Source organism: Kogia breviceps, chromosome 4, assembly GCF_026419965.1.
Source record: "Kogia breviceps isolate mKogBre1 chromosome 4, mKogBre1 haplotype 1, whole genome shotgun sequence".
In the NCBI taxonomy this organism is placed as follows: domain Eukaryota; kingdom Metazoa; phylum Chordata; class Mammalia; order Artiodactyla; family Physeteridae; genus Kogia; species Kogia breviceps.
In genome coordinates this window covers 28,952,258-28,966,108 of record NC_081313.1, presented here as the reverse complement: position 1 = coordinate 28,966,108, position 13,851 = coordinate 28,952,258, and the positions used below count along the sequence as shown (strand labels likewise).

The 13,851-nt window shown below is 40.2% G+C and overlaps 1 protein-coding gene across 1 annotated transcript in view; it reads right to left on the bottom strand.

Annotated features, from left to right (window-relative positions):
* LOC131754466 (sperm flagellar protein 2) overlaps positions 1-13,851 on the bottom strand; it is a 93,327-nt gene that overhangs the window by 47,620 nt on the left and 31,856 nt on the right. The window contains exons 9-12 of the mRNA XM_067033293.1: positions 12,914-13,061; positions 10,598-10,726; positions 8,480-8,618; positions 5,542-5,771 (exon numbers count right to left, since the gene is read on the bottom strand). Of these exons, the coding sequence (XP_066889394.1) occupies positions 5,542-5,771; positions 8,480-8,618; positions 10,598-10,726; positions 12,914-13,061 (646 nt within the window). The remainder of the gene's footprint in view (positions 1-5,541; positions 5,772-8,479; positions 8,619-10,597; positions 10,727-12,913; positions 13,062-13,851) is intronic.

Below are 13,851 nucleotides of genomic sequence, written 5' to 3'. Positions count from 1 at the left end.
TCCTTGTCTCTTATAATGTTCTTTATTTTAAAGTCTATTTTATCTGATATGAGTATTGCTACTCTAGCTTTCTTTTGATTTCCATTTGCATGGAATATTCCATTCCCTCACTTTCAGTCTGTATGTGTCCCTAGGTCTGAAGTGGGTCTCTTGGAGACAGTGTATATATGGGTCTTGTCTTTGTATCTATTCAGAGAGCCTGTGTCTTTTGGTTGGAGCATTTAATCCATTCACATTTAAGGTAATGATCGATATGTTTCTTCCTATTACCATTTTCTTAATTGTTATGGGTTTGTTTTTGTGGGTCCCTTTCTTCTCTTGTGTTTCCCACTTAGAGAAGTTCCTTTAACATTTGTTGTAGAGCTGGTTTGGTGGTGCTGAATTCTCTTAGCTTTTGCTTGCCTATAAAGCTTTTGATTTCTCCATCAAATCTGAATGAGATCCTTGCTGGGTAGAGTAATCTTGGTTGTGGGTTCTTTCCTTTCATCACTTTAAATATATCATGCCACTCCCTCTGTCTTATAGAGTTTCTGCTGAGAAATCAGCTGTTAATCTTATGGGAGTTCCCTTGTATGTTATTTGTCATTTTTCCCTTGTTGCTTTTAATAATTTTTCTTTGTCTTTCATTTTTGTCAATTTGATTACTATGTGTCTCAGCATGTTTCTCCTTGGTTTGTCCTGCCTGGGACTCTCTGCGCTTCCTGGACTTGGGTGGCTATTTCCTTTCCCATGTTAGGGAAGTTTTCAACTATAATCTATTCAAATATTTTCTCGGGTCCTTTCTCTCTCTCTTCTCCTTCTGGGACCCCCTATAATGTGAATGTTGGTGCATTTAATCTTGTCCCAGAAGTATTTTAGGCTGTCTCCATTTCTTTTCATTCTTTTTTCTTTATTCTCTTCCACAGCAGTGAATTCCTCAATTCTGTCTTCCAGGTCACTTATCCGTTCTTCTGCCTCAGTTATTCTACTATTGAGTCCTTCTAGTGTATTTTTCATTTCAGTTATTGTATTGTTTATCTTTGTTTGTTATTTAATTCTTTTAGGTGTTTGTTCTTTAATTCTAGGTCTAGGTCTTTGTTAAACATATCTTTCATCTTCTCGATCTTTGCCTCCATTCTTTTTCCAAGGTCCTGGATCATCTTCACTATCATTATTCTGAATTCATTTTCTGGAAGGTCACCTATCTCCACTTCATTTAGTTGTTTTTCTTGGGTTTTATCTTATTCCTTCATCTGGTACATAGTCCTCTGCCTTTTCATTTTGTCTCTCTTTCTGTGACTATGGTTTTTGTTCCACAGGCTGCAGGACTGTAGTTCTTCTTGCTTCTGCTGTCTGCCCTCTGGTGGATGAGCCTATCTAAGAGGCTTGTGCTTGCTTCCTGATGGGAGGGACTGGTGGTCGGTAGAGCTGGGTGTTGCTCTGGTGGGCAGAGCTCAGTAAAACTTTAATACGCTTGTCTGCTGATGGGTGGGGCTGAGTTCCCTCCCTGTTGGTTGTTTGGCCTGAGGCAACCCAGCACTGGAGGCTACAGGATATTTGGTGGGGCTAATGGTGGACTCCGGGAGGGCTCCTGCCAAGGAGTACTTCCTAGAACTTCTGTTGCCAGTGTCCTTGTGCCCGTGGTGAGCCACAGCCACCACCCACCTCTTCAGGACACCCACCAAAACTAGCAGGTAGGTCTGGTTCAGTCTCCTATGGGGTCACTGCTCCTTCCCCCTGGTTCCTGATGTGTACATTACTCCAAGAGTAGAGTAGAGTAGAGTCTCCAAGAGTAGAGTCTCTGTTTCCCCCAGTCCTGTCAAAGTTCTGCAATCAAATCCCGCCAGCCTTCAAAGTCTGATTCTCTGGGAATTCCTCCTCTGGCTGTCAGACCCCCAGGTTGGGAAGCCTGATGTAAGGCTCAGAACGTTCACTCCAGTTGGTGGACTTCTGTGGTATAATTGTTCTCCAGTTTGTGAGTCACCCACCCAGCAGTTATGGGATTTGAGTTTATTGTGATTGTGCCCCTCCTACCATCTCACTGCAGCTTCCCCTTTGTCTTTGGATGTGGGGTATCTTTTTTGGTGAGTTCCAGTGTCTTCCTGTCAATGATTATTCAGCAGTTAATTGTGATTCTGGTGCTCTCACAAGATGGAGTGAGTGCATGTCCTTCTACTCTACCATCTTGAACCAATCTTCTCTATTAATATCTTGATACTAGTTACTCACAAGTATGCATTCAGTCACTTGTTTTAATGAAAGATTATTCATTTCTCCGAATAATTTTGTTTATGTAGCATAATTGAAGGGAACAAAATATAACTTAATCACATTGATACTCCTTGTAAATTTGCTTAAAAAAATCTTACTTTGGGCTTAGTATCATAATGATTGTTATATGCAAATATGTATGTTGTTTCCTAGAAAAAAATTCATCTATTCACCATATTTTAATATATTTTAGTGAGCTGGAATTTTGCATCTTAAATACCATAGGTTAAATTGAAATATGTGAACCAGTGTAAGAAAATGCTCACATTTCTTGGCTTAGAAATAACAGCAATTTTCAAGTTCAATCGGGAAGTTCTATAGGATTCCACATTTAGAAATGTACTACTTGTAGAGAGTTGCTCTATACTTTCAAAATTGTTATTACTTCAACTAAGATCGTCTTTTGAAATTGTAGATTTCTAGGGTAAATACCATGAGATGTATCATAAAAGATTGTTTTCTAATTCTTGGAAGGAATATGACAAACACTTCATGTAAAAGATGGATTGGTGTGTATCCTTCAACAAGAATGAAGAAGAAAGACTCAAGTCAGAGGATGTTTTTGGGGCCAGGGGAACTGGGAGAAGGAGTGAGTGGTAATCATTGGACTTCTTCAGGGAGGGGTAACATTAATATTTGCTTCCTGACTTCTAAGATGTCATCAGAGAACCTCTAATTTTGTGACTCTGGGATCCAGAAAACAGAATGATTATTACTTTGCCTTCCCTTTATACATTAGAAAAATGATGACAATGAATATTATTTCTATTGATAGATCCCGTGATACTGTATTTTACATGTATTTTACATGTATTTACATGTATTTTAAAAGTACCATATGCAATATATATTTTTTCAAATAGTATAACTGAGACAATAACAAAGAAAAGGGTTTAAACTCTTTGCTTATAGACCATAAGTCATTTTGTACCATCAAGATCCCCAAATCCCACAGTATTGTATAGCTTTGTCAATTCTGTGTTAATTACAACAATTATTCTTAAATCTGGATAATTCTCTAGCTTGGATGGCTGGAGGTGGTTCCCCAGACAGAGCTGACCTCTGCATCTGTTTTCCTGCAGTTCATGCAACTGGGGAGGGAGAAGCAGAGAGGTCCCTGACCCTTCCTCAAACATCAATACTCAAGCCACAAACCTACACATTTTCTGGTGGCTGTTCCCCCAACTTTTAATATCCTCTGTATCCTTGACATCCAATCACTCTTTACTTCTTTCAATTCCTCCCTCTGAGGTGTTTTTCCACACAATTTTCCTGACCAACCTCATTGCACACTGATTCACCTTTGCTTTGTATTCTTGAGCACTTTTTTCAAGTTCAGATACTGTTCCAGAGGAGCACCTAAATAGAAGTTTATACTTTCTTCTTCTTTGCTTGCCTTTTCAAATTACACTCTAAGTCCCTAGGGCAAGTGGTTTTTCCTTTTACACCTACTTTTAAAATATATATATACATAACTATCACCCTTCTCCTTTACCTCCCTTTCTTTCTTCTCCCTTCCTTCCTCTTCCTACCATACTTTGAAAGCCGTTGTACGCTACCAAACTCTGAAAATAGATAAATGTATCAGTTGACATCTTTTAGTCTCAACGGTTTCTAGAGTTAATCTTCTAAGACATACATATGTCAAGTTACAGCTGATATTTGTAATTTATGTTTAAACTTTTAGTTGAAATGCAAACTCTGATTTTGAGGTTGGACCCAAGAATGTATTATGATTATCGCCACGAATACTAAGGTCCTTTCTGAAAGGGATTATGAGTGGTTGATAATTTTCTACCTACTCAAAGGCCCACCAAAACTTTTAATTTTGACCAGCTTCTAGTCACCCTAGTTTAGGATTAAAGCAAATTATACTTCATATACTTCTTATTTTATATGTAAACAGTATGGATAAAATGAAGAGCAAAAGCAACTTTGAAGAAGGAAATACATAATAAAAAGACATTGTAAGCCCACACAAAGGGAAAGAGGATGGAATCTACCTGACTGAAAGACTGAAGGGATTTCATGAGCTGGCTTTATACACCTGAGATTTTTTCCTGTACCAGCTGATGGCCATATTTTTTTGACCAGCTGCTTCCTGCCTAAATGCTGACAACCCGAGTTGGTGTTCATTCACTGGTGTAGTGTGTGCCTTTATATCTTGGAGGTGTAGACCCATTCAAGTTGATTAGATGAGGTGACACTTGCTAGGGTAAGGATCTACCCAGGGAAATGGTTACACCTGTTTCACCCACTGGTCTTAGCAAGAAAGTCTTCAGACTTAAAGTAATACTCTTTTGACTAATGAAATCTAATGTGGTTTTCTGGGAATACTGAACTTAAAAAAAATAAGTGAAGTATAACCATTATGAAAGTGAAATTGTGTTAGTACTAGACAAATGTCAGTTGACTATTATCTGGGGAAAAGTAATGATTTTCCAGTAAGTAGGAGATGTTAGAAGATAAACCTCTTTATGAGAGGCAACTTAGTTTAGTGAGAAGGGGCAAAACCTTTGAACCTGAAGAGTCCTGATTGATATGTGACCATAGGCAAGTTCTTGTGACTCAGTATCCTGACGTATAAAGTGGAGATGATAATCCTACATGTTCTGTCAGAATTACTTGTGCTATCAACTGATGGAATTCATTGATGAATATCTATAAGTAGAAAGAGCCCAAATTTTAAAAAAAGCCTGTGTAGATGCTACAGAGCCATAATAATAAAATGTGAAAGAAATCAAGAATTTGTGTGCAGAAAATAACATGTACACTTACATGTGAACAGATTCATTAATTAATCAGTCAAGCAAATATATGTTGACAAAAGTTCTGCTCTTGGTCTATGAAACATTGAGGGAAAAGGCAAATATAAAAGGGAAATTCTCTACTCCCTGGTCTCCCTTCCCAGACTAGTGGGGGAGACAGAAACACAAACTCAGAATCCCAGTACAAAACTTAAACTAGAAGTATGCACAAAGACGGTCTCTCAACTGCCAGACGGAGTAATACTCAGATTAACCCACCTGCCAGCCAGCGGTGGGGAGGGCAGGAGAGGAGAATTACCAGGGGTGAGGATCACCGCACTGCCAATGTATTAGCCACTGTCTTGCTCTGTTTAATTCAGATCTATGTTGTATGAAGCAAATAGGAGATAAATTAGAATGAAACAAGGGCTTGCTTTAGTGCCACACAATCCCAGAGGGCTGTTTTACTTGTGGACAGGTGATGGCCATCCTGGTTAATCTTAACCTTATTTTGTGCTCTTTTCATAATAATTACTTTTCCTACCTTGGGGTGCTATCTCTAAGAACTGATCCCGAAGATTGCCAAGCTGTTTGATGGTCAGGGTGCCATTTTCTTCCCTTTCTGCAGGTGGAGGGCGTATCGGAGGAGACAGGTCTGGAAAGACTTTTATATCGCCATTAATGCAGAAGTCTTCTTGGTCTAAATAAAGTGCATTCTGAATTTTGGTTGATGTTTCAATGTGATAGCGAGCTACTTCAGTTAATTTTTTCACACTGAAAGTGGAAAAATGAATAGGGTTATCCCCATTAAAAATACTATCAGATTAATAGTGTTTGCTTATTAGATATACACACAGAGTTAACATGTTAGAAAATTTAGAAAATTTGGCTAAGCTAGAAAATTCAATCCGCATGATTAAAAAATTCTAATTTCTCCTCAAAGCCGTTTGTAAAAAGGCAGGGTATAAATAAATAAATGTAGATTAGAAATAAAATACATGCTCATTCAGGGCTAAGAGTTACACAGTTTATACAAAGCTGAGCAAAACGAGACTCCACTAAAATGGTTTTATTAGTATTAGAACATATTTTACTATATAAACGATTATGTCAATAGATATTTCCATTTTAAGTATGAACCAGAATAAGGTTATATGACAGAAAAGCCTGTAAAATATGACTGTTAGAATAACACATTTATTTGGAATCAGGACAAATCGTATGTAAAGTGAATCAAATTTGATAATGGATGTCTAGAAAAGTGGCTTTCCTCTAACTTTATATCACCGAGTGTGATGTTATCGAAGACACATTTGACAGAGTGGATTCTGACGATAAAACCCATTGAAATTGCTTTGCTATCTTCACAGAGAATAACAATTCCCAGCTAAATCATGTGGTATAAGCAGCAGTAGTTCAGAACCTTTTGGTGCAGCGGGAAGAGCCCTGGAAGCTAGCTCTCATTGCAGACCCCTCTCCAGCCATAGGTCCTTGGGAAGTGACTCAAGCTCTCTGATTTCCTCATCTTTGCAATGGAGCCAAAAACACACAACTCCATACCTTATGGTTATTCATGTGAAATAACATAGGGCATATATTTAGGCTGTACTGGGGGTTATAGTTATGGCCTTAATTAAAGGTCACTTTAAAGGCCAGAGAAATTTTATACTTAAGTACAATATCACTGTATTACAGAAAGAATCTTATTTATATCTTGCAATAAAGATTGAACATGGCAGAAAAATGCATATTTAATCCGCTTTTATATAACTCTGGAACACCAAATACTTATATACTGAAAATTAAAAAAAAAGAATATTAGTCACTTTCTTTCAAAAGAGTCTGGAATTTAATTCCAGCATACTGTATTTGTGAGTGTCCATATAGTCTGTATTATCCAGGTACTTTTTGTTTGATGGTTTTTACGTGTTGGAAGCAAAGGAAAAGGGCACTGGATAGCTACAGAGCTCGTAGCCCTGAGTGAGGAGGGACTCCAAATGTAGACACCCAGCCAGAACCAGCACAGCGAAATAAGTGTGCCATCTAGTGGAAGGTTACCAAGAGTAACCTTCTCAGAAGGGCCGGGCAGGCGGGGGCTAGGGAAATCCCATGAAAATGGAAAGTGAGATTTGAAGTTCAAAGGGATCTGCTAGGTCGCACTGTTCCTTTTTTTTCTTAGCACTGGAGAATTTTTGCAAGACCCCAAAGAGAAAGCATAGCTTGACAGTCCTAGGTTTTAATTTCTTGTGGCCATATTCAGAGGTCAGATATATATATCTGACCTCACACACATACACACAAAATAAATCTGAGAAATATGAGTTCATCTGATTAAAAAAAAGAAACTTGGCCATGTGCCTCTTGATGTGGCCACAAGGATGGGAGCTGTGAACCCGAAGAATGAAGAAGATATGCTTTCATTTGTAGGCAGCAGGCAGAGAACAGAACTGAACATCACTGCTTCACAATGCTGATGAGTAACTGACAAATTATTTTAAGCACTACTGTAGTGAGGTTACCAGGCCGAGGGGTGTGTGTGTGTGTGTGTGTGTGTGTGTGTGTGTGTGTGTTTTACTATAGAGCAACAGATACAAACAACTAGGCTGAGGATTTTACAACAGAATTTTCATTTTGAGACAAGGACTGGAGAAAACAAACCCTAACAACCGTCTTCTAGCTGGCCGATGTTGCTTCTGAGAATACCTGCCATTTGTATACTATGTATGCCACAACTTCCAAATTTTCAGTAAATGTTTATTGCAAATTGTAGTGTATCACAGACTCTAGATCTAGTAGAAACCTTTAAAATAGCCTGGTGGGAGTGTTTTCTTTTACAGATGAGGCCTATGGGGTCCAAAGTGATTAGGCATGCTGTAATATGTGCACAAGGAGAGATTCTCCATCTCCTGGACCATCAGGTCTCCTGACTCTCCATTGAGGGCTGTTTCCGCCCTGCTGAGCTGCCTTTTTATGCCTTTCAGGGGAGAATTTAGAGCGTGAGACTTGCTGTCCCTCACTAGCAATGAGGGTCTGGAAAGCCTTTGGAACCCAATAGAAAAGTAGAACTGGCTGTCACAAGGGAATCGGCCTAACGGGTAAAACATTCCTGTGAATGACTTCATCTCCCATTCACTGGCCCTGACTAATAAGAAGTCTAGCATTAGAAAGATATGAAACATTATACTACTTCTAAAAAATATTTTTAAATTGCTTATAGTTTTACCTTGTAAACTAAGGTCCTCACTGAGCAGTGTGTAAACCAAATTCATAAATAATGTGCAAGAGCGTCCTTTGATGCATGACTTACTATTGTTAAAAAGAGGCAACACAAATGCATATGTGATTTCCTAAAAGGTCAAAATTTCTATTTGTAAATGTAATTCAAGTTTGTAAACACCTTAAAAATCTTTGTCATTTTTGGTCTTCAGGAATTAACAAAGTAAATATTTTAAAATATTTTTAAAAGTCACACAGTACTTTACCTGGCCATTTCATTCAAGTACCTCTCACCGAGCCACTTTTCCATGAGTTTATATACATCAACTGCCTTTGTTACTAACTCTTCCAGGAAAGCCAATGCTTTTACCTTGATCAGTTCAAGTCTGAACTGTGTAGCTATCTCTATTTAAAAAGAGAAACAAGCATTTTTTACATGTTTTATATGTCATGCATTTTCTGATTAGCCAAATTCAATTTTAAACCAATTACACTTTAATCTGTGAAACTTTAGGCATACACTTGATACACCAGTATGGATAACTATACCCTATCCTTCTCAGAAACAAAACAATGTGTGGTTAGAGTCGTTTGACAGTTTATTTAAACCAAAACTACAATTCAGCTTTACACGTAATTGCAATATACCCTTTGATAAATTGGAATGGGAAAACACAAATAGATAATTTCCGAATTTCAAAAAGGGGGAGGGTACTAAGTCTCGGGATCTCCCATCTTAGAACCCTGGGAAGGCGACGCCATCATCCTTCTCAGCACAGGTGACGGGAGGGTGAAGCCCATGTTCCCAGCATCCATTGATGTTCTGGGCACACAATGAGGTCCGTGGATTTTCCTCTAAAATATCTGTCCAATCTTTCTTCCTTGCTTTTTCTATCACCACGTTTGGGCACTGCTTTATGTCTCGCCTCAACTACAGCAACCGCCTCCGTCCTGCTTTCTCCAAGTTCCTTTCCCCACCTCAAATCCAAATCCACTTCCACCCGCCCCAGAGTAACCCAGCTCACCTGTGCACGTGCTCACAGGTGCTCTCTGCTCAGAATTCTTCACTAGCTCCCAGTCGCCATAAGGGAAATGTAACTTTCTGGGCAGGGCCTATGTGACCCTCCACCTCCCTGATCACTCCTTCCCAGGATGTGCCTCAGACTCCACAGCTACTCCCCGCTAGTCACCTAGTTCTCCTCCCCCATCCCTGCCCCCGCTGTCCCCTACGCACATTTCCCACATTCTTCCAGGTCTGCTCAAGCATGAATTCATTCTTGACTCTCGCCATGCCTCCTTTGTCCTGTCCGCCTAATTCCAATATCACAACATATTATAAGTGATTGTTTGCATTTCTCTTCCTCTAGATTGGGTTTTATTTTTGTTTGTTGTTTTGTGTTTGTGTATATATATGTGTATATTTCTTTCAACTACTACAGGACCTGGCACATAGTAGAAACTCAGTGAACATTTACTATATAAATGAGTGAATTTAGCTACACTAGGGACCACGTACGGAATGAACTGGAGGACGAAGCATACTTAGCTACTGAAAGCAGATGTGGGGACGGGTAACGAGACAAGCATGTGTCGTGACTTCCTGTGTTCAATATCCTTCAGATTTTACTCTTGGAATTATGAAAGCAAGTGGTAGGAGGATGGAGAGAGGGAGAAAAGGAGAGAAGCAAGGGATGGCAAGCATCTTTAGTAGTTAATTGTTTGAGTCGTTAATGGGTCCCAGCTTACCCAATGCTGCATTTTTATGGTTTTGACATCTAGTATATTGACCATGGTTTCTTTCCAATCAGGATACTTTGGCTCAATTTCTTGATCTTTTCAAATTCCATTTGGAATTTATTATAAGACAACTGGAAGATCCAGAAGGAGACTATGTCTTGTAAAATTGTTGCTCTCTTTAGAGAAGGAAGCCCTTGAACATTATTGATCCATGACTGGCTCTTCTGTGGCCCCTGCTCCCAAGAACTCACTTTCAGGACCCGTTAGCCTTTAGTCAGGGTTTCCTTTCCTAATGAGAGGCCTAAATTATTCTTATTATAATATAGAAGCACCTCCTTAGGTAGCCCCAAGCTTTCTTTCAGCCTGTAAAATCACACCAAGTCTAAAATACTGCTTTTGTTTCTTTTCTTTGCGATTTTAATTACTGCTGGTGCTCTCCTAACCTCTTCCCAGTTTCCCTTTTTGAGATCTCAGCAGACAGTCATATGACAGTCAGATCTAGTCTTCATACGGTCACATGAAAACAGCCAACTGAATGTTGTACATTTCAGTTAGTTTGCTTTGTGTACTCATAGATAAAAGCCAGCCAGGGGCTGTTTGCCTACTGCTCTGTTTTCTACTTAGTCTTAGTTCTTTCCGATCTCTACCTTCAAATTGCAGGGCAGCAAGATGCTCTTCCTTTATTCTGAGCCTCAGTTTGCTTTTTATTTCCATTTCTTCAGCCTCCTCTGCTGTTACTATTACAGGAGTGGTTTCTGCCATAGGTGGGGATTTATCTGAAAGGGCAATGAAACGTGCTGAGTTACTTGCCAACGTACAAGTGTACACGAAGGGACTTGGATAAAATGAGTACAAAGTGGAGTGTGTAGGGCGATACACGTCTGGTAATTTGGAAAGGAGAGACCCGGGTCCAGACAGTGTGAGTGATGAAATATTGATAATCTTTCCTTGAGAATTCTCCGTGTGGTGTCTGGCTGGACACATATAATAATACCCCATTCGTCTAGCATCATGGAAAAATGAGGTGTGTGGCTCATGCAGACAGGGTTACAGACACCAAACAGGATGCAATTTAGTGTTTGGGGACAGAAATTAGCAAACCCCAACATAGTGTTGGCCACCTGGAGAAGTACCACTTCACAAGGGATACTCGTGTTGGCCAAGTGTTTCCCAAGGCCTCATCGAGAGAAGATCAGAGAATAACCTCAAGCACATAACGGTGGAAATGTAGCTGATGATCAAGAATTCGTCATCTACTTCATTGTCTTTTAACTAGTGCTTAAATACAAGTACTTTAATGATAACACAAGAGAATTAGAAAATAAGAATTTGTCAATGTTTGGGCTTCCCTGGTGGCGCAGTGGTTAAGAATCCGCCTGCCAATACAGGGGACAGGAGTTTGAGCCCTGGTCTGGGAAGATGCCACATGCTGCGGAACAACTAAGCCTGTGCGCCACAACTACTGAGCCTGCGCTCTAGAGCCCGCGAGCCACAACTACCGAAGCTTGCGTGCCTAGAGCCCGTGCTCTGCAATAAGAGTAGCCACTGCAATGAGGATCCCGTGCACCGCAACGAAGAGTAGCCCCCGCTCTCCGCAACTAGAGAAAAGCCCGTGCGCAGCAACAAAAGACCCAATGCAGCCAAAAAATAAAATAAATTAAAAAAAAAAAAAAAGAATTTGTCAGTGTTTGAGAATTTGCCCATAAGAAATGGCAGTGAGATTCTAGCTGCAGGCCCAGCTTGTACTATTCTTAGTTCAATAAATCTTTCTTGAAGGTCTGATCTCAAGGGGTTCAAATTTTGGGAAGAAGACAAATGTAAACAAAGAAATGGTAATAAGACGTGTTAATTACAATAGTGAACAGTAAGTATAAATTACAGATGAAAGAGCCCTTAATCTCTCTGGGTTTCTATTTTAACATCTGTAAAATTAAGTGATTGGACCCAATCAATTATTCCATTAAAGTAAATGGAAGCATTTCCTTCAAATTCTGCTTATTTCCTTTATGTTCCCCATCTGAAATGGACCAGGGTCCCCTGTTCTTTACTGTGGGGCTACCCTTTCCTTGGCTTCAGGGGTCACCACCTCCCCCCAACCCCCATCCTGAGGGCTTAGTCTTAACTCCTACTCTAGCTGCTTGGATGGACTCCATCTGGAAAGCATTTTCTACCCCTCAGATGGAGTGAGATAACTGCGCTCTCCAGGGACCTCTACCTCCCGCATAAAGAACAATGATCGGTCACATGTCTGTCTCTGCCATTAGACTACAGTCCTATCAGGGCAGGGACCTCGCTTCTGTTTTTTTTAAGTTTACCACTGTGTCCTTCGTACCCATCCTGATCGTGTTCTGCATGGCGGGGGCCTAACAAACACAGCAGGAGCAGCTGATCAGTGGAAGGACTTTGGCTCATGTGCTTCCCTCTCTTCCTCTCTTGCCTCAAGTCACTGCAAAAATGTACAAGTGGAAACATTCAGAGGGGAGGGTAATGTTTGTGGTAGAACCCACCCTTTCCCCTTTTCATTCCATCCTGCCTCTGAGGCTGAGTTTTAGGTAGGAGGCCTCCAGGCGAGAAGGACTTGCTTGAATGAAACCTGAAACCTGAATTAACCCTGAAACTTACATACTCAGAATTAGCTTTTAACCCTTTCTTGATTAAGGCAGCCAGTGTCAGCCCCCTTGCACGCACTTTTCAGATTACATAGTGTCATCTTGGAGTTCTCTTCACATGTTCAAAAGTGTCTTTGAGATTTATTTCACCCTGGATACACTTGGCTATTCGGATAACTGCTGGCGTGGAGAATGTTTGCCAGCTAATACCAGCACACAGGAGACTGGGTCTGGAAGTAAAACCTAATGAACGGCATTATAGTCGCTCAGTGGCTCATGTGCCTGGTTAAGTGCTTGTTCTCCACCAAGGAGAGGTTAAGCATCCAGGGTTCTGGATGCTAAAGCCATGAATACCTTTTCCTTTTTTGTCCTCTTTTTTTTTCTTGGTTGGCTCCTTTTTCACTTTTTTATTTGCAGCTACCTGAGGAGGTTTTTCTTTTGCCTCTGCTGGCTGCTTTTCTTTTTCTTCTTCCATGAGTCTCTGATGAATTTCAGCAGCCACCTGGTTGTATAAGAGCAACATTTCAGTGAATATAACATTTATGAAAGACGATAGCTATTTGGATTTAGCCCTCACCCAATTCCACTGAAACCTCATTCTACAGCAAACATGCCATGTACTCAATCTTTACAGAAGATTTAAAAGATTCTACTTAAATGGAAACCTGTCCCTGTCCCAAGATGTAGCTTCTCTGAGGCCACATGTGTGGCGGCCACTCACTTTCTCAAGCCCTGCCTGCCATTCGTCTTTAGTTACACAAACATTTCTTTCTTTTTTAATCTCAGACCCTATGGATTTAACACTATTCTTCCAAGTTCCTATTATTTCTTGGCCTTCAACCTGGGGCATTCCTCTATATCATTGTTTCTCAGGTTTTTTTTTTTTTTTCATTATTGATTGTTTTTAAGTCAGTTTCTCCTCACCACATTCCCCTTCCTGAAATTTTAATACCGCAGAAGGGTATCTGCCTATGTATTTTATGTGTGTCTGTGCTTCATACATAAAGTTGGTGAGAATTTTTCATGTCCGCCAACCAAGTTTTGAGGGCACACGCCCTGTATTGATTGGGCTCATGGACACTTGAATCCTGGGCTTCCATTCTATTCTAACACTAGACATCACCCCAGCAAGGGGCAGTGTTCATGAGGTTGACCTGTCCCACAGGCTAACTGCATCGCTGCTTCTTAACTTCCTCTCCTTGGGGGAAATGTCAGCTTCTCTCCATCTCAGCATCCTCCTTCTTTCACGCTCGTAGATTTCCTGGTATGAGAGATTCGTTGTGCGGTCACAA